Here is a 20,539-nt window from a genome sequence, read left to right as displayed (position 1 = left end):
CACAATAGGGTGGGGGTTACTTCTGTAATGCCAAGCTGGAGGGCCTGTGCTAAATTATTTTTGCAACCCCAATCTTTTCTACAATTGGCAACGACCCAACATCGCTGACTGCTAACACTGCCACAGTTACAGATGGCCAAGGCTTAGATCAATGAAGTTCACTCCGTGAGATATTTGGTCTTTTCTTTTTTATTAAACCACTATTTATATGGACTATGGCGGATGGCAATGTGGGCAGAGCTTCCATGTAACATTTGACTGAATGTGGCAAAGGGAAGCATGCTCACAATGTTGTCCACAACATAAAAAGGGGAAATGAAAGAACTTGGAAAAATACATAATCCAAGGAGGCGTGTCCTCAGTATATATGCTTGTACTCAGGTAGGTAATATCCACACACATCTCTCACCGTGCGCGGAGTGTATGAGAAGCACAAGATTGGATCAAACCGTCGTCGTTTTCACCAGGGAACAAATACACACCTGAACAAGCAGGTGAATATTTTCAAGTTCATTTGTATTTAATTGCACGGAATAATTTTGTATCTGACCTGTTAAGAATACTGTACAATATGTTAAAGGGAAAAATGTGTGTGTGCTCTACAAACCCATATAATCTGCAAGATGTTATCTCCCTCGCCTCGTATGCAGGAAGTTGAGGCTTCGATCCCTACCCTGATGCCTGTATATTTGGAGTTTGAATGTTCTCCCAGTGGTCGTGTGGATTGCCCTCCACATCTAGAAACATGCGTTTAGATTATTTGGCTGCTATACATTTCAGCATGATAAACCACTTCTTTGGGCTATCATTTGTGGCCAGGTTGCTTCTGAAAAACAATTAAATAGCTCAGTGGACTTAAGCTGGTAAATAAAATAGTTTAGTATTAGTTTAGAATGTGTATGCAGTTTATCAATATGTACGTGTCCCTCGGTGATAATATTGGAAGTTATTTTGGCATTTGATATTGATTGTTACGATGTTATTTCAGTGTAAGCCTAACCAATGTTTGGAATATGGTTGTATTGATGTTTGTATTCAGTGTGCATCGATGCTGTGAAGTGTATTCATGCTTTAACAGTGACACTTACCTTCAGCTATGGATGTTGTTCAACTTTTGTTGACCCATGACAGCATAAATCTTGACTTAAAGCTTTTGTGACTGCAGGAATTAATACTCTTTAGGTCTTTCGGTAAAGTCACGTAGATATAAAATAAAAAAAAAATGTGATTTATTTTATTTTATACCTACGTGACTTTACCGAAAGAACCAAAGAGTATGGATTCCTGCAGTCACGAAAGCTTCAAATGAAGATAAAAAATGTATTATTTAATATATTTTTTATTTGTATAATAATGTATTATTTTATTATTTTTCTATCTACGTGACTTTACCGAAAGAACCAAAGACCATTACAGTATATTGGCTGCTGCCTTCCTTAAAGAGTTAGAATTAACGATATTTTTTAAATACGTGTTTCCAATCAGAGGTGAGTAGCAATTGACAAACCAGGGGAACATCAATGTGAATAGATAAACCTGTAAATAACCGGTTTTACTTTTTCCGACATAACAATTTCAATCTCCACAAATCGACAACATTGATACAAATAACGTGATGCGTTTTTGCAATCCGTGTTGAACTTGAATACCTAGTAAGGTGACTCAATGAAACTATACTGGGTTCAGAAGCAGGAGGCAGGCAAACGCCTCGACATTGTCAACTTGGGCTGACATTCCGAGTAGCTTCTATTTTACCACAACAGAGGAAATTTGCGACGTCACTTTCGGATCAATCAGTAAAGGACAATAAACGTATACACTGTCAGGTGTAGCACAAAGGTCTGATGATTGTGTTTCTTCCCAGCAGACTAATCTTTCCACGCAATGTCTACCAAAATATTAACGTTAAAAGTTATCAGAGCAGCAATCTTCATTGCCCTGATGGTGGCGATAGTCGGATCGGCGATAACCGGATATCTACTGAATAAGGCGAGCAACAACCCAATGAAGGTACGCATGCCTGTATACACAATATCACAATCGTGTCATACGCTTGCGAAATGTGCACCCCCCTAATGGAACATCTTCGCCGGTTAGAAACATTTAGGCTGGCCGGCTAGCGATCCATCCTGGGTTTAACCATATATATGTGTGTGTGTGCGTCTAAGTGGATGTGTTTCTATGTGTGTGGGTCGATGTCTGTGTGTAAGTCCATGTGTGTGTCTGCCTTTTTCGTCCGAGCAATGCCGGGTACTTACCGCTAGTACTTACATAATTCTAAATCATAATTTACACATGAGGTGGATGTGCTCCAACGTCTGTACTCCTTGTCTTAACCAAGCCACACTTACCAACGTTGTGAATATAGCCAATGATATTATTATTTGAATATATATAATGCCCCTTATACACCAGGGTATCTCTGAGAGCTTTACAACACGTCTTATCTCAAACATCAGTTGCAACTGGCTCTGTGGGCACAAGGTGACTCCAGCATCCGGCCTGAAAACTGGCATGATTCTGCGAGTGTTGGGCGATGACTACACCCAAATGTGTAGAAAGTACACGTTGAGTAATTTTGCAGGTAATTTTCGAATTTTGAAAAAAAATTGAACAGCTGCACACAAACGGTGTTAACCAGAGGACGCCAAAAGGCGCCTTTTGGCGCCTTTTGGCGTTTGAGATGAGGCTCAAAAGAAAGCTGTCTCTAGTGTGGACCAATCAGTTTCAAGGACAATGCATATATTATCAGAGTATGTTTTTTGTTTGCATTCTGACCACAAGCATTGCGGTTAATGCAGACATGATTCCTTGTAAAAGGTTTGGTGTTTTAACATCTTAACACATGTTTTGTTGTCAGAAAAAATGGGAAAACCCTATTATGATGTGTAGCTACTTTTGCTACTAGGATAATCCTGCACTGCGCTTAGGCCACGCCCTAAAGCCCCCCCCCCCCTCCCCAACACGACATGAGGTGGGGAGGCTGTCAACCAGTCAGTTATTGACAAAAAGGGGCTGTCTATGTGTTCGAGGTGGTTGGATGGCGTCGGGTTCATAACACTCCACCGATGCTGCTGAGAGCCTGAGATTGAACTGGGGTCTGCCACAAAATATTAAATCTGGTTCACAAGTGTGGTGAGTCGATGGTCAATAACTGTGCAAACAGAAACACAAGTCATACTACATTTGAAATTGCATTTATAAAAAAAATCAAGTTGAAAATTTAAAAGTATCAATTCGATCACCATGTGACTAGTGTTTATTGGCAATTGGGCATGACGAAAAAAGTAATTTGAAGAGGTGTCAGAAGCAGCTCTATAACATAGGCTTCTTTGGGTTGTTCTTTAACACGTGGAAATTGTAGTGCCTGGTCAGAGACACAATAAACATTTAATCTAATAAGATGATGATGATGATAGCGCAACTGGTTCACGATTTGGGGAACATTTGTTTTCACTTAAAAATAATAATGACCAGGGAAACCTATATTGCATGAGGTATTCTATATGTAATATATCATACATTACTCATCTGTGTGCATTTACACCGAACACATCGCTCTTAAATGCCATTCCTTTGCGGCAAAATGATGGCTATGGATAGCTGCACGAATTTCGCCTTTGAGATCGTATCATCATAATACAGTGAGTGAGCATCAGAGGTGGGACAAAGTCATTGTTATGCAAGTCCAAGTCGAGTCGCAAGTCATCAAATTCATGACTCGAGTCTGACTCGAGTCCAAGTCACATGACTCGAGTCCACATCTCATAGGTGGGACAAAGTCATTGTTATGCAAGTCCAAGTCGAGTCGCAAGTCATCAAATTCATGACTCGAGTCTGACTCGAGTCCAAGTCACATGACTCGAGTCCACATCTCATAGGTGGGACAAAGTCATTGTTATGCAAGTCCAAGTCGAGTCGCAAGTCATCAAATTCATGACTCGAGTCTGACTCGAGTCCAAGTCACATGACTCGAGTCCACATCTCAGAGGTGGGACAAAGTCATTGTTATGCAAGTCCAAGTCGAGTCGCAAGTCATCAAATTCATGACTCGAGTCTGACTCGAGTCCAAGTCACATGACTCGAGTCCACATCTCATAGGTGGGACAAAGTCATTGTTATGCAAGTCCAAGTCGAGTCGCAAGTCATCAAATTCATGACTCGAGTCTGACTCGAGTCCAAGTCACATGACTCGAGTCCACATCTCATAGGTGGGACAAAGTCATTGTTATGCAAGTCCAAGTCGAGTCGCAAGTCATCAAATTCATGACTCGAGTCTGACTCGAGTCCAAGTCACATGACTCGAGTCCACATCTCATAGGTGGGACAAAGTCATTGTTATGCAAGTCCAAGTCGAGTCGCAAGTCATCAAATTCATGACTCGAGTCTGACTCGAGTCCAAGTCACATGACTCGAGTCCACATCTCATAGGTGGGACAAAGTCATTGTTATGCAAGTCCAAGTCGAGTCGCAAGTCATCAAATTCATGACTCGAGTCTGACTCGAGTCCAAGTCACATGACTCGAGTCCACACCTCTGGTGAGCATATCACTAATAGTTGTCCTTACTGGAATGTCTTTCTGCTGTGTCAGTACGGGATAGTCCTGGATGCCGGATCTTCCCACACGGATCTCTTCGTCTACGAGTGGCCGGCAGAGAAGCAGAACGACACTGGGGTGATTGCCCAGCGCCACCTTTGCCACGTTGAAGGTGAATCCGCCATCGCAGTAATCGCAGCGTCCTGTCGCAACCGGAGAAATGTCATGCGTGGGTTTCAGAACCGGCCCTAGACCTTTGGGGGCCCTAAGCAAAATTTGGTTGGAGGCCCCTTTGATGTATGATTTTTTTCACCCACTAGCTAGCAGTGACTCTAGGGGGCCTCTGCTGACCACGGGGCCCTTTGCAATTGCAAGGGTCGCTTAGTGGCTGGGCCGGCTCTGGTGGGTTTGGAAGGGATATCTGTCCGCACGAACTGTCCTCTGCTGCGCATTTTCTTTCATGCGGCAATATGTAAATGTTAATGAAACCTGACCCATGGTGTGAAAAGTTGGAATTGATTTTAATACATATCTAGCCAGGCTTAGAACAAGCACATGGATTGACAACAGGGATGTTGTACCTGTGCATTGATTACTTTTATTTCAGCTTGTAGACCTCTCAACACCTGGCAGATCTGTTGCCTGGAATCTGGGTGCCATGGTGGTGAGATGTTAACAACCCCACCCGGCATACAGGAGGTCGTGGGTTTGATCCCGATCCTGATGTCTGTATATTTGGAGTGTTCATGTTTTCTGCCGTGTGGATTTGTTTGTCCACCCAAAAAGCCACTCCGTTAAGCTGTAATTTTTGTGGCCAGGTCGCTTAAGCAAAAGAGTGTTCTAGTTCAGTCGGCCCTTACCTGGTACAACATTTTGTTTCTATTTAAAGCTTTCGTGACTGCAGGGATTCATCTTCTTGGTTCTTTCGGTAAAGTCACGTAGAAAGGAAATAATAAAATAATAAAAATAAAACATAATAAAATAATTCTCACGACGTTTCGGCCACAACGCAAGCTGCCGTCTCCCTGACAGACCTGGTCTTCACCTGAGGACGGCTGCTTGCGTTGTGGCCGAAACGTCGTGAGAATTATTGTATTATGTTTTATTTGTATTATTTTATTATTTCCCTTCTACGCGACTTTACCGAAGAACCAAGAAGATGAACATTTCGTTTGATGAACTCGCAGGAGGAGGGATCTCGAGTTACAAGAGCTCCCCGTCGGGTGCCGGGGAGTCACTCCGGGCGTGCATGGACAAGGCCAAGACCATCGTGCCCAAGGACCGCTGGGCTGACACGCCGCTGGCTCTGGGGGCCACTGCCGGCATGAGGCTCCTGGAGTGAGTGCGAGAGGCCCCCCCCCCCCCCCTTGACCTGCATTACCCCCACACATTGTCTATGGGATTCCAACAGAGAAGGTTGGAGCATGACTAGAGAGAGACTACGCAGATTCACTTGAATCTGAGGTGCGGCATCTCAGAGCGTGCAACATATCGCGAACGAAATTTCGATTTTAAGCTTTTCGTGACTGCAGGGATTCATCTTCTTGGTTCTTTCGGTAATGTCACGTAGAAGGGAAATAATAAAATAATATAAATAAACATAACAAAATACAATTCCCACGCAAATAAATAAAACATAACAAAATACAATTCTCACGCAGAATTGTATTTTGTTATGTTTTATTAATATTATTTTATTATTTCCCTTCTACGTGACTTTACCGAAAAGAACCAAGAAGATATCGTGAACGACTGCCCAATCGGATCAAATCCACACGGATGTCCTGAAGCAGTCGAGCGGATATCAAATCTCGACTTCAATTTGTAATCTGTTTCAATCCACAACAATTCCATACGAAAGAAGAATAAGACTTTCATCAAAAATAGAACTCAATATGCGAGGGTGAATTTTATGTATGGGCATGCGTGTGTATGTTGAGTTTCTTTCGCACCGTGTAAGAGAGAGTGTTGGAGCATGCCTGGAGATTGTACTCAATCAATATGTGCGGGTGAATTGAATGGCATACCATCACAAAGCAATTACGGGTTACAGTAGCAATACATCATTATCTGTACTCACAATTAACAAAAAAGTGTGCACATAATTAGACCATCGCATAGAAACGAGACGGTGGAGGTGGCCCAGTGACTCTCGCAGTTATAATCTACGTGACTTTACCGAAAGAACCAAAGAGTTTGTCTAGCAGTAATGTTTCCGCTTCGCTACGTGGACCCCCAGGTGGCAGTAGCGGGCCATGCGGGCTGGATGCGGGCCTCCACCCCCACACTTTGCGGTGGCGGCATCTCCGTGTGGGGAGATTTTGAGGATTTTAAGACCTCCTCCCGGCTTGCTGGGGACCCAACAGACCACTTTCTGGTTCTTTCGGTAAAGTCACGTAGAAGGGAAATAATAAAATAATAAAAATAAAACATAATAAAATAATTCTCACAAAGAATTATAATAAAAGAATAAAAATAAAACATAATAAAATTATTCTTTGTGAGAATTATTCAAAAGAATTATTTTATTATGTTGTATTTTTATTATTTTATTATTTCCCTTCTACGTGACTTTACCGAAAGAACCAAGAAGATGAATCCCTGCAGTCACGAAAGCTTTAAATCGAAATTTAGACCACTTTCTTCTAAGCGGGGCTCTGCGGCTTCGTTGCCCTAATGTAGCCCACAACAGCAGACACTGCAGGCGTGTGGCTGACGAAGCATGTCGGCAGAGATGGCTCCATCAGATTAATTGGTCTCTAACTTGCAACGAGCGCTTTACGGGGACAAAATGCGGCAATGAGCAGCGAGACAGATGAATGGAAACGAACAATAATACAACCCTGTAACCCTGTGTGCACAGTTATGTCAATTAACCCATAACACCTGGACCTGCCCTGTGACCTGATAGCAAGCCTCGTCGACACTTCACGCGGCCTCAAAGTGTGCACCTTCCCTGGCACAAGCGCTGTGGTGATATCGCCATCAGAGGTCGCAAACGGGTTTTGATTCCTTACCCGTACCCGGCTGCACCAGGGTCGCAAATGGGTACCCGTACCCTACCCGTACCCTACCCGAAATGAGTGACAAACGGTGACTCACCAGTGACTCACGGCCTACCCGTACCCGGCCGCACCAGGGTCGCAAACGGGTACCCGTACCCGGCCGGGTACGGGTAGCCGGGTATCGGGTAGGGTACGGGTATCGGGTACCCGGTTGCGACCTCTGATCGCCATCGCTTCGTGGCGAATGGTGGTGACATATCTGAACTGGTCCTGAGCAGTGCCGGATTATCCTAGTAGCAAAAGTAGCTACATACAGTATGTAGCTACGGGCCCCGCACTTTCAAGGGCTTCGGGCTAAATGCTTTATAGCTATCAATTCCGGTTCAGTGATTCTGCACTTGCTCTATTACTATAGTACTATACCACCTTCAACTTTTACGAACGACTGGGTGTTTAAGGTTAGAGATTCGTCGTATTATCTGGCTGTATTGCAAATGAAAAATACAATTACTTTACTATGCAAGTAAAAAATTAGTGTTTTCATATTTATGTGTGTGTGTGTGTTTTATATTTAGGGTCCCTTTATAACATATGCTACAGGCCCCGCACTAGCTTCATCCGGCACTGGTCCTGGGTCTCTCGTAGGTCGTCCCAGCCTTAAAAGGGCACCGCAGGCAGTGTGTGGCTATCAGTAAAGACAAAAGGCAGCCCAATGAGCCATCATCAGCCTATACTCGATAGGCGCTCTCTCGCAGTACTTACACAGCCTGGGGAAGCGTTGTATTTGTGTGTGTGTGAGCGGTAGTGTAGCTTTAAACGCGCTGCGCTATGAACCCGCCCACGGCCAACACCAGTGACGATTATCAGAACCGGTCCTGGGCCTCCCCTAGGTCGACTCAGCCTAAAATGAGTACCTGGTGCGGTGTGTAAACATCGCCACTGGGGAGACAAAGGCGGTCGGGCGTGACGCTGGCCACCTACCCCCTCGTGTGCCGTTCCAACCTTCATAGGTGCTCGCTAACAGCACTTGCCCCTGCAGTCTGTTAAGGCTATAGGGGGGGGGGTCTTTGTCTTTGTGTCTTTGTGGCCGTGTGTGCAGGATGAGTGACTCGGTGGCAGCGAAGGCAGTGCTGTCCTCGGTGCGGGAGGTGCTCGACTCGTCTCCGTTCTCGTACCACGAGGCGCGCATCATCTCAGGCCAGGAAGAGGGGACCTACGGTTGGATGACCGCCAATTACTTCTTGTACAACTTCATTCAGGCATGGAAACGACTCGACGCCCATCGTAAACAGCTTTTTTGCTGCTTTTGGCCAATGTGTTTCAATTCTAGATTTGAAGCTTTCGTGACTGCAAGGATTCATACTCTTAGTTTTTTCGGTAAAGTCACGTAGGTAAAAAAATGAAATTAAAATCACTTGATACAGCAAATCTGGCTGTGACGGTCCCACCTGATGACGGAGACTTGTGTTGCCTCCGAAACGTCGTGTTTTTTAAATTATTATTTTATTTTTATTAATTTAAATTTCATTTTTTTACCTACGTGACTTTACCGAAAAAACTAAGAATAAAATGTGTTTCAACTTAAATTTAGTAACTATATAATGTATTTTCACTATTATTGTCAACGTTCGATTGGCTCGAGAGTAATGATCACCATCGAATTTCCGATATTGCCAAGTACACCACGTTATCCATTTCTATCCACGGGTTTTCTTTGGGAACTCCACTCTCCTCTTACCAGAAACACATTCACTGTGGAATCGGTCAAATATCCCAGAGAAGTACGCTCCCGAAAAAAAATATTGATGCTCATTTGAGGCTTCCTGGGTAATTGAAGGACATCACGACTATTATATAATGACCAACATCTTCTTTGGGTCTTTCGGTACAGTCACGTAGTTGGACTCACTACCCATATATCTACGTGACTTTACCAAAAGACCCAAAGAATATGAATTCCTGCAGTCACGAAAGCTTTAAGTCAAGATATGACCCACATCCACAGTGGTTTTTACGAGCAAGGAATTTAAGCGTAGCGATTTGTGATCAGTATATATGTAGTGAGTCCAACTGAGTGGCAGACGTTGTCTTGGGAGCAACAATTTTATTCACATTAACACCAACACAACGTAATGTACAGCCTACACTCGGGTGTTGAACGCCCATCTATCCACGCTACGGCAGAACTAGACACGGATCGCTATCCCGGTCCGGACCACGAGCTGGGTCCCGGACCGTGTGGCTAGAGGCTTCTTCAACCCGACGTGGATCTTCTCTCACCAACAGACAAGAACCCCGAGCCCCACACGGGGCCCCCGTTATATCGGCCTGGGCCGGGGCTGGCTCCACCTCTCGCTCCGCCCACCTTCTCGATCTCTCGAGCTCTTTCTCCAAGGCTCCCGAGAGCTCTTCTATACCACGTGACCACCCAGCGGCCCCCGTCCACCTGTGGCCCCCCTCCAATATCATCCGGTCACGTGTCGGCAGGTCAACCAGCGTATCATGCCCCAACGTAACCCTGGCTGGCTGACGCTCCCTCTCGCTCCCTCACCGGGAGCCCGCACCGCACACTGTACGTGGTGCCTCTGTGCCAGAGGTCGCAACCGGGTACCCGATACCCGTACCCTACCTGATACCCGGCTACCCGTACCCGGCCGGGTACGGGTACGGGTAGCCGTTTGCGACCCTGGTGCGGCCGGGTACGGGTAGGCCGTGAATCACTGGTGAGTAACCGTTTGTCACTCATTTCGGGTACGGTATGGGTACCCATTTGCGACCCTGGTGCGGCCGGGTACGGGTACGGGTAAGGAATCAAAACCCGTTTGCGACCTCTGCTCTGCGCTAACCAGCGCTCACCCAAGCCCGCCAGGGCTGGTACTACGCCCAGTAACCAGGCTGCACATAATGACAACACATTATCCGCCGTGGCCTCGCAAGCCCGGCACCACACAGTGACATTCCCAGTCACTACATATATATTAAATTCAGTGTTCGTGATTAAAACATTTCACTGGACCAGTGCTGAGAGAAGGTCACGGGGGCTACACTTGGTGCTATTACTGCAGCATAATACGATGCTGTCAATGGCATAGTCTGGGTGCCAAGGGTCCTGGTGCAAGGAATAACATTGTCCCCTTGTCCAATAACTTCCTCTGTGTCGCTTGGAATCTGCTTCCCTCTGGAAGCCTTCATAACTCACCTGCCAAAAGTGTAACCTCTGTTGTCTGTTTTTGTATTATCCTCTCGACCCCTCAGTTCACATGGCTGGGCACATGGCAATGGACCACATCCACGAAGCCCATCGGAGCCTTGGACCTGGGTGGAGCATCCACTCAGATCACATTTATGACGGAGGAGCCTCTGCAGGGCTCACCGGACAGCCTGACCATCCAGCTGTACGGAAGAAAGTACCACGTGTATTCCCACAGCTACCTGTGCTATGGACGTGACCAGGCAATCAAGCGCTTCCTCTCCACTTTATACAAGGTGGGCTCAACACGAGTGAGGCAAGTCAGGAGACTTGCTGACATATAGCCACGTTCATTTGTACATGCGCACGGAAACAATTATGAAAATAGTTTGTTGATTTACTGCCAGATGAAGGCCTCCTCAAGCAATGACAGTCATGGCACAGAAACAGTGCAAGTTAGTCGAGGGGCTGTCCAGGACCGATTCAGATATCGCTTCCGATATCACTCACTCGATCTACTAGAATGTGTGTTAATAGTGTGCAAATCCATAATCAGTGGTGAAGGAGAAGGATATCGATTTGAATTCATGTGGAAGGATGGGAGCAGTGCAAACCTGGGCTAAGTGTTGTGACCTGCTGTGTGGTGACCAATATGTATTGGTTGTCGTCTATCATATCTGCCGGGTACTACTACTACTACATGACGCAGCGCTCGCCCTCCCCCTACCCCACACCCCCATCTCTCCCCCCTTGCTCCTCCCCCTTTCTTACCTATATAACCTCTTACCACGGCAACTCTCTCTCCCACTTCAGCAAACAATTTTCTTGCTGTGGGTTTCCCACCTAATGATGATTGCTTGTGTTACAATCGAAACGTCGTGATTTAATTCATTTTATTTTATCCCTACGTGACTTTACCGAAAGAACCAAAGAGTACAGAATAATACGAGTTCCAGTACTGGCTAACAACCTCAACCAGGTGTAGAAACAGGGCAGAGCCCCTCTAGAATACCTATATTATTAACCGGTGGTATTTCCCCAGGCGATGTGTTAAGATCAGAGGTCGCAAACGGGTTTTGATTCCTTACCCGTACCCGTACCCGGCCGCACCAGGGTCACAAACGGGTACCCGTACCCGTACCTGGCCGGGTACGGGTAGCCGGGTATCGAGTAGGGTACGGGTATCGGGTACCCGGTTGCGACCTCTGGTTAAGATACCAGTGTTTAGGACACAGCATCATAGTAGATAGTAGACAGCTCTGGGAATAACGCCATGGTCCACCAGTAAATGAAAGCCACCTCTCTCTTTGGCTTGGCAATGTCTTACTCACCTACCCCAGCCGACCAATGACTCCGATAAAATATTCCATGAGAAATTAAGGGATGGTGGGAAAAAAGCGGTTTACGTTGACTCAATATTCTGCCACGTTTTAAAACTCTAACTCATTTGAGCCCACGATTGAGTTTCTTCCAGCATCTCTGCTCCCCTCCGTCCCTTCGTACACCTCCCTTCCCCTCCTCCTGTGTCCCTTTTTCTTTCCCCAACATTTCCCGAAACATCAGCAACAAGGAGAGACTGGTGCTTCAATTGGTGCTTTTGTAAACGATGTTGATGGAAACACGATGAGCTCTTATCTTCAACAATAAAGTGTATATTTTGTATTGTTTTATTGTTTTGTGTAAGCAAAATTCTAACCGATGACACAATTCACACCCCAAAAGGCTTCTCCTGGAGCCCAGGTGGACAACCCATGCTACCCAAGATTATACTCCGTTGCGTACGACCTCAGCTTCATCTACGACAGTCCCTGTACGAGCGACGAGAGGCCGGCGAATTATGATCCTAACCGGTCCGTGACTTTCCGAGGCACGGCAGACCCTGCCGCATGCATCAACATGATCTCCAGCATCTTTAAATTCTCCGCCTGCAACTCGCCCAACTGCACCTTCGACGGAGTCTGGCAGCCGCCCGTGCAAGGCCAGTTCTTGGTAACGTATCACTTCTTATTCTTCTTTCATATGGCCCATGTAGATGCAGAGCCACAACTACATTTTCACATTCAGGTGGTCAAGCCAGATAACTGCTGCGTCAGGGGCAACGGAGTGTATCGCTGTGATGTCTCCTTCCTATCTGTGGATCGGGCATTGCGTCGTTACACGTTGTATCGTCTGTTCTGGATGACCACAGTCACACACTACTGGAGAGTTTAGACTCTTCCATTTGTACATCAGGTATCCGCATCTGCCATGGTTTGTGCGTTGGGTCTTTAGCAAGTCGTCGAATCACTACTCCACTGTACCACTGACCACATCACCGGGATCTGCTAGAACTTTCCTCTGGCAAAAGTAATAGGAAAAATCGAGTGATAAAACTGCTGAATGGAACCGGCGAGGAATCACCCCTAGTAAGGAGCTCGCATCTGGCTCCAATTCCAAATGGCTCACATGGCGGAGCCTAAACAGACTGAGAGTGGGTTTCGGCAGATGCAACTTTCCCATGAAATCATGGGAGGGGGGTTCTGCGCAACCGAACAATGGTGCTTGTCAGGAGAAATAAACCACGTGGATCGTCTCCTGAGTTGCCCTGCAGCACCATAGTACTGCTACTCCTCGAACTTTGGCAATGCCAACACCGGAGGCAATGGCCTGTGCAGAATATTGGGAAGAGACTGCAGAGGTTGTACAGGAGACACGAAGAAGAAGTACTTCAAAGTAATAACTGCAATCTTTTAGTAGGTTAAAACTCATCGCCGTATGCACAGCCTTGAGGCTTTGCCTAATTTAACCTGTAAATTTGAGACTTGTGTGAAAAAATGTCACCAGTTTCGTGAGTACTGTGCAGAGCCATGTAAATAAGTGACTGGTCGATGGAAAATTCCTGCGAAACAGTGTTTGAGTAGAGGACTGAAGTTAAGTATCTTATTCGGAAATGAAATGAGTGGCAGCGTTTGCGTTTAATTTTGTGTGCAGTATTGTATTCTGTCTCTATTTGTTTCTCCAGGCTTTTTCATCTTTTTATCATACCATGGCTGCATTCAACTTTACCAACCCGAAACCCTCTCTGAATGAGGCCACGGTCGCTTTCAATTACTACTGCCGTAAAACCTGGAATGAGGTTTGTTGACCGAACAACGCTCACCGCATGCGTACCCTCACCGTGATCACAGCTTCAGCGCACGCTTCATCCAACCAAGAGATTGAGCGTCCGTATTGTAGGAAGACAACTGCTGCAAGAAACGCTCCTCAAATCAGACAACATACGAAACTGTTAGGTTTTTCGGTAAAGTCACGTAGGTAAAAAAGAAATAATAAATAATATAATTGAAAAATTATAGAAATAAAATAATAAATCACGACGTTTCGGAGGCAACACAAGTCTCCGTCATCAGGTGGGACCGTCACAACTAGATTTACTGTCTCAAGTGTCTCAAGTGTCACTTGAGACAGTAAAGAACACAGGATGAGATGTTACTATCCTTTGTGCAAGCACTTCCAAGAGTTCATGAACAGTGAGCCTGGTGAAATTTGGGGAGCGCATCGTCAGTAGTGAACCTTTGGTTCCTAGGGTGTTTCGGCCTTTCACACTATACACCCTCCCCAAAGGCGGCCAGCGACAGGGTGATCAATCCTACGCTTGCGTCCCATTCCCAATTAGTCATAGGAGTTGCCTTGTTGTTGATAGCCAAAAAATGTTTTACCTACGTGACTTTACCCAAAAACCTAAGAGTATGAATCCTTGCAGTCACGAAAGCTTCAAATCTAGAATGAACATACCAAACCTTTCGACTTCGCGTTGAGACAATGCACTGAATGCAAGACCACGTTGCTTGCTCTTTCATTCCGTGTATTTTCCCAACGATCACAATTGAGATACAGGTATTGCTCGGTTGGCAAGTTTCGGCGTACCAATACGCGCCATTCGCCACGGCGCCTGTACCAGGATACGTGCACTTTAAGGCCTTTGTCACCATTCCCAGTCACACACCTCATTATCATGAACGCCATCATTGGGTCATATAAATCGATGAACCTCCAGTCCCATGCTCACCGGTGATCAGTCACCTTCTTATCTCTCTTATAGTGCTGTTATAAAATGTATAACGTCTGTGCGTTGACATGTATGCTGAAAGGGTATCGAATGTGTCATACGTGTATTTGACACGACAGCCCTGAACTATGTTGACAGTTTGTATCTAGATCTCATCCTTTGGAGTCTAACCATTGTTATTGTCTTCATTCTACATGCAAATTGCTAATTTCGAAGGTTTCCATCTATAACTGGATGCTAGTGGAATCAGAACTGATAATATTTGACCACTTAAGCGAGTCACAGGCATTTCACGAGTGAACATTTTTCTCCATTTAGGTTAAAGCACAGCATCCAGAAGTTGCAGCCGAACGTTTGAGAGAACACTGCTTTCAGGCCTATTATGTTTACACGCTGTTGATTAAAGGCTACAAATTCGACGAAGAAAGCTGGAAAAACATCAACTTTCAGAAGGAGGCAAGTATTCCATCCACACATTTGTACAGAATATTTCACGTCGAAGAAAGCATATTCGTTACACAAATATACACTCATCACAAAGTTAAACAAAATGCAATGCACGCACAATTATTCGTCACTGGAGCATTGCGTGTGTATATAATTTAAATGCAGGCACACGGTAAATTGTCTCACATTCGCATTGATGAGGGGAATCTGCAGTGGATAAAGCTAATGTATGGATTAGAGCAGGGCTCCCCAAAATCAAATAATCACAACCCACCAATTGCACATCCTTCGGTGTTGACCAATCTTCTGCATTTACATACAAATTGTCAGATTGGTAAACATGGAAAGATACAGCATTTTGGGTCATGGAGATCCTAGATTAGATATCCACCCAAAAAATGTTACCCAGTTCTTGTGCATTAGACTTTTTTTCATCTCTGACTTTTTAAATTATAAAAAAAAAAAATCCACAATTTTTTTTTACGTGTTAAATAGAATACTGTGGAATTGGATTTGATAGAAATACATATTTTATGGATAATTTTTTATAAGATTTTATATGGTACACATTCATACGAGAGCTGGGTGATGTTGGCCTGGCTTGGACCACCGTTTTCTCAGTCCACTCCTCACGGTCCCACGGTCCCAATGAGCTTTACGAGTTGTGGGACCATAGTCCAGAACCATCTGTACACAGCGCCATTCTCTAAAGCATGTGCTGTGTGTGACTGTGAGCCTCGTTAAGATACACTCACACACGGCAAGGCTCTGTTCCTGCTGCAGATATCACACCGTTGGGGTTAGGGGTTTTGTTAGGTGGGGCAGGGGAACATTAAGGGGTATTTTTCGATTTAATTTTGATTTAAAGCTTTCGTGACTGCAGGAATTCATCTTCTTGGTTTTTTTGTTTTTTCGGTAAAGTCACGTAGAAAAAAACCAAGCAGATTAAGGGGTTTTGTTCAAGTGTTCAAAGTGGTCTGAATTCGATTTGTTTCTCAATCTGAAATGTTTTCGGATGCCATCTTATTTTATTTTTGAGGGTTCTAAGGAATTATTTTTACATTTATTTAAGTTCTTAGGTTTTTAGGGTCTATGGAAACACTCGGAATTCATTTGGGGCATTTAGGATATTATGTGTCTCCGGTGAGGTTTTATTTTTCAGTTGAGCGATCCCCACGGCCCAGTGTTCCTGGGCGAGATTGACGGCTGGGACCGCGACGCCTTTGACGAGGACTTTAGCCCTCCACTGCCCCCCACGTACCCCCATCAGGCTTTTTTTGTAACCATTGCGGGAGACCTCATGGTCACAATCGGTGATGTAACGATTCGCACACTGGACTTGCAATGCAGAGGTCACTGGTTTAATTCGATCGCCCAGCACAGCAGTTGAAACAACGGGCATCTTAAATCATCTTCTCTATGTCGACCCAGCAGTATCAACTTGAATTATCAGTCAATCGATCGGCAGGTCATATGTGGTTTGGTAAAGTGTGGGGTGTGCCCACCTCTCCCAAGACGTCTGGCCAGAAAGTAGGCCAAGCATCCTCGAGAGAGACTGTTTAGAGCAACCTCGAGTTGAGATCCTTCCAGCAGCAGTAGCGCGCGAGCAAGCAATTTCAGGAATACACATTTACCGTTTACATTTATAGGTGTGTTTACCGTTCACGTACGATTGTAACGCACCGTAAAGCTCTCATTGATGCCTCCCATTCACGATTGTTTCTGTTGCAGGCGGGGGGTGGAGAGTTGGGTTGGGCCCTTGGGTTCATGCTCAACGTTACGAACATGGTGCCCGTCGAGAAGCTCCCAGACCTGTTCAGCACGGCCATCGTGGGCTTCTCCTTCGTCTTCCACCTTGCGATATTCCTCGCTGTAGCATGTGTCCTTTATGTAGTGCACTACCGCAGCGCATCTGCAAAGGACAAAAGGGGGGACATTCACACGGTTATTTAGTGACACTGAGTTTTTAATTCACCAGAAGAGCAACGACAGAACATGGCCTTTCCAGTGTCACCGCTCAAGCAAAAAGCCCCAATCACAAATTATATTTGTCCCATTTCAACTTCCCTCCCTTTATCCTATTTCTCCACCGTTTGGCTACCTTAATTCCCGGCTAGCTAATGGACTTCACGTTTGGCGTGCTGGGCGGGTGGGGGGGCCTATTCACTATTAATGCATGGGAATGGGATGCCTGGTATGTGTTATGTAACTCAAATTGTGTGCATGGACTGAAAATTGTATTTCTGTTAATGAACCTCGTGGCTTTCCAGTATCAAAGTATAAGAACAGGTTTTACCCTTTCTGGCAATAAAACAGGTGTTAAGATGCTCGAACACCAAACAGAAACCTTTTGCAAAAACATGCAAACAAAACCATGCTCTTACCAGAGCATATTTTTGTTTGCATTTCACCACAAGTATGTGTTTGTTAATGTAGACGCGACTCCTTGAAAAAGGTTTCTGTTTGGTGTTTGAACATCTTTTAACACCTGTTGTCTTGCCACAAAGGGTAACACATATTCTTATAAACCTCGTCGCTACAGACCGTACCTCGACCACGAAGGCGATTATTCACAGTAGCTCTTTGCGACACACAATCGCCCGTGTGCTTATGTATATTACATACGTGCGTGTATGTAGCATGTCGCGTGTGGGATTTGTATGTGTGCTGGAGAGTATGCAAATGATGCTGTTAAGAGAGAGAGAGAATGTGTGCAGATGTGAATGTGTGTGCGGGATGTCCTGGCTCTACATAATAATTCCAGTCGTTCAACCTGTTTCTTTTCATTTATTTTCACACACGTGTATTTCGTTACAATTCACAACCGTATCTAGAAATCAATAAACAAAAATACATCTAAAAGTTCATAACATGTCGAGGATGCGCAACGATATGGTTCAGACTAACCCATGCTCGGGTATCTGCCGTCCCGTTTCTTGTTCGTCGCGTTCGAAAGCGCCCCCTCTCACGGTGACCCCTGCCCTCACTCACGGTGACCCCTGACCTCTCTCTCGGTGACCCCTGCCCCCTCTCACGGTGACCCCTGCCCCCTCTCACGGTAACCCCTGCCCCCTCTCACGGTGACCCCTGCCCTCTCTCACGGTGACCCCTGCCCCCTCTCACGGTAACCCCTGCCCCCTCTCACGGTGACCCCTGACCTCTCTCACGGTGACCCCTGACCTCTCTCAAGGTGACCCCTGACCTTTCTCACGGTGACTCCTGCCCCCTCTCATGGTGACCCCTGCCCCCTCTCGCGGTGACCCCTGCCCCCTCTTACGGTGACCCCTGCCCCCTCTCAAGGTGACCCCTGCACCCTCTCATGGTGACCCCTGCCCCCTCTCACGGTGACCCCTGACCTCTCTCAAGGTGACCCCTGCCCCCGCTCACGGTGACCCCTGCCCCCGCTCACGGTGACCCCTGCCCCCTCTCAAGGTGACCCCTGACCTTTCTAACGGTGACCCCTGCCCCCTCTCATGGTGACCCCTGCCCCTTCTCACGGTAACCTCTGCCCTCTCTCCCCAAGACCCTCTCTGCCGCTCTCTAGGCGGAGCATTCATCTCGTTCCTAACTCCAACTCTACTCTCGCTCCAGCGCCAACTCATTGTTCACCTCTTTCCTTTGTATCCGCCTCTGCAGCACAAGCCCTGTTTTAATCTCCTTCCTTTGGTCTGGCTGTTCTTCACAGGGTTTATTTCGATATTTTATAGTGTGGGTTATTTTGCTTTTATGTATTATCAGCTTTTACTGTATTTCGATTGGCATGTATCTTTAAAGGTATCCCTCGATTTATTAAAAGGATGCGTTCTTCAAAAAAAATACGTGTAAAAAGAAATTGGAAATTGCTTTTCCTATTAATTTTACACAAAACAAATTCGCGATGTGTTTCAGTCATTCCATCTTTATTCCTAACCGAAAAATATACGCTCAAAAGGAATTTAAAAAATAACATTAAAACTATTGAATAATAATAAATTAAAAAATTTTCAAGGAACTCGCCAAAAAGATCCGCATGTTGTAATGAGAGTCAAGGTCACGTGGGAGGCGTTGCTGTTGTAACCGAGGGGTACCGTGACGCTGTCGTGGATGACCAAGCACGGCAGCGTCCCACGTGACTTCTCCGTTCGACGATCTCGGGACGCGGTGCCGCAGGGAAATTTCGTTCACGCACAAATGAGATTTCGCTCATCGAAAAGTGTCCAGAATTATGTCAATTGCATTAACGCGAGTATTCGTAAACCGAGAGTTTGTAAATCGAGGGATGACTACTTGAGTGTGATTTTGTTTGTTTGTTAAGTACGGCGCTTTGAGATATTTAGAAATGAAAGGTGTTTTTTTTTAAAAATAAAAGTAACATTGTTACGGTATAAAATAATCACTGCATATGGGCATAAGGTAACATATTTTAGCAGTGAATACATGTTTATATGAATGTAGAGGAATATGTTAACCTAAATATATGTATATTCAGTTGGAGTTGTTGATTTCATGCATAGAAATAAACAATACAATAACAGTTTGCATGAATCGCATTTAGTACCAAGCACATGCTACGCTAAAATGAATATTTCTTATTGAAAATTAGACGGTGACAAAGTTGTACATTTAACAATGAGGATAAACATTTGCCCAGAGTTTTGCAAAATGCACTTAAGCAACTGAAGAAGTCCTCTTTTTACAATCGTTATTGTCGTGCAATTGAATTTATAGAGACTGACAATCTTAATTGTCGTGTTGGGACCGGGGTTTATTTCAGCCGGGTTTATCCGTATCAGCGATACGGAAAAACTTTCCATGCCTGGCACCAGAGGTGTGGACTCGAGTCATGTGACTTGGACTCGAGTCAGACTCGAGTCATGAATTTGATGACTTGCGACTCGACTTGGACTTGCATAACAATGACTTTGTCCCACCTCTGCCTGGCACACACCACATCCACTAATACCTCTTTCTGAGCCTGCGGCGACTCGCAGTGCACCCAGAGCCGGCCCAGCCACTAAGCGACCCTTGCAATTGCAAAGGGCCCCGTGGCCAGCAGAGGGCCCCCTAGAGTCACTGCTAGCTTGTGGGTGAAAAAAATCATACATCAAAGCGGCCTCCAACCAAATTTTGCTTAGGGCCCCCAAAGGTCTAGGGCCGGTTCTGAGTGCACCAACGTGATGTTGTCGTTCTGCAAAAAAATGTTTGCCAAAACAAAAACATTTACGCCCTGCCATGTTACGCACTTTCGCTATCACGTACTCAACGTATCGATAACCCCGATGCCGATTGTCGTTGCATTCGAGCGCCAGGTGGCACCCAAGCGGTAGCGCTC

The 20,539-nt window shown here is 45.5% G+C and overlaps 1 protein-coding gene across 1 annotated transcript; it reads left to right on the top strand.

Annotated features, from left to right (window-relative positions):
- Positions 1-1,884: 1,884 nt before the first annotated feature.
- LOC144935271 (ectonucleoside triphosphate diphosphohydrolase 2-like) lies at positions 1,885-18,576 on the top strand. The gene is made up of 10 exons (XM_078861840.1): positions 1,885-2,010; positions 4,593-4,710; positions 5,726-5,876; positions 8,643-8,802; positions 10,799-11,029; positions 12,456-12,722; positions 13,735-13,848; positions 15,100-15,237; positions 16,960-17,100; positions 18,529-18,576. The coding sequence occupies exons 1-10, from the start codon at positions 1,885-1,887 to the stop codon at positions 18,574-18,576; spliced, it is 1,494 nt and encodes a 497-aa protein (XP_078717966.1).
- Positions 18,577-20,539: the final 1,963 nt, after the last annotated feature.

The sequence above is a fragment of the Lampetra fluviatilis genome, chromosome 12, assembly GCF_964198595.1.
Source record: "Lampetra fluviatilis chromosome 12, kcLamFluv1.1, whole genome shotgun sequence".
Lineage (NCBI taxonomy): Eukaryota > Metazoa > Chordata > Hyperoartia > Petromyzontiformes > Petromyzontidae > Lampetra > Lampetra fluviatilis.
The sequence above is the reverse complement of the archived record's forward strand: the minus strand, read 5'-3'. Positions and strand labels throughout refer to the sequence as shown.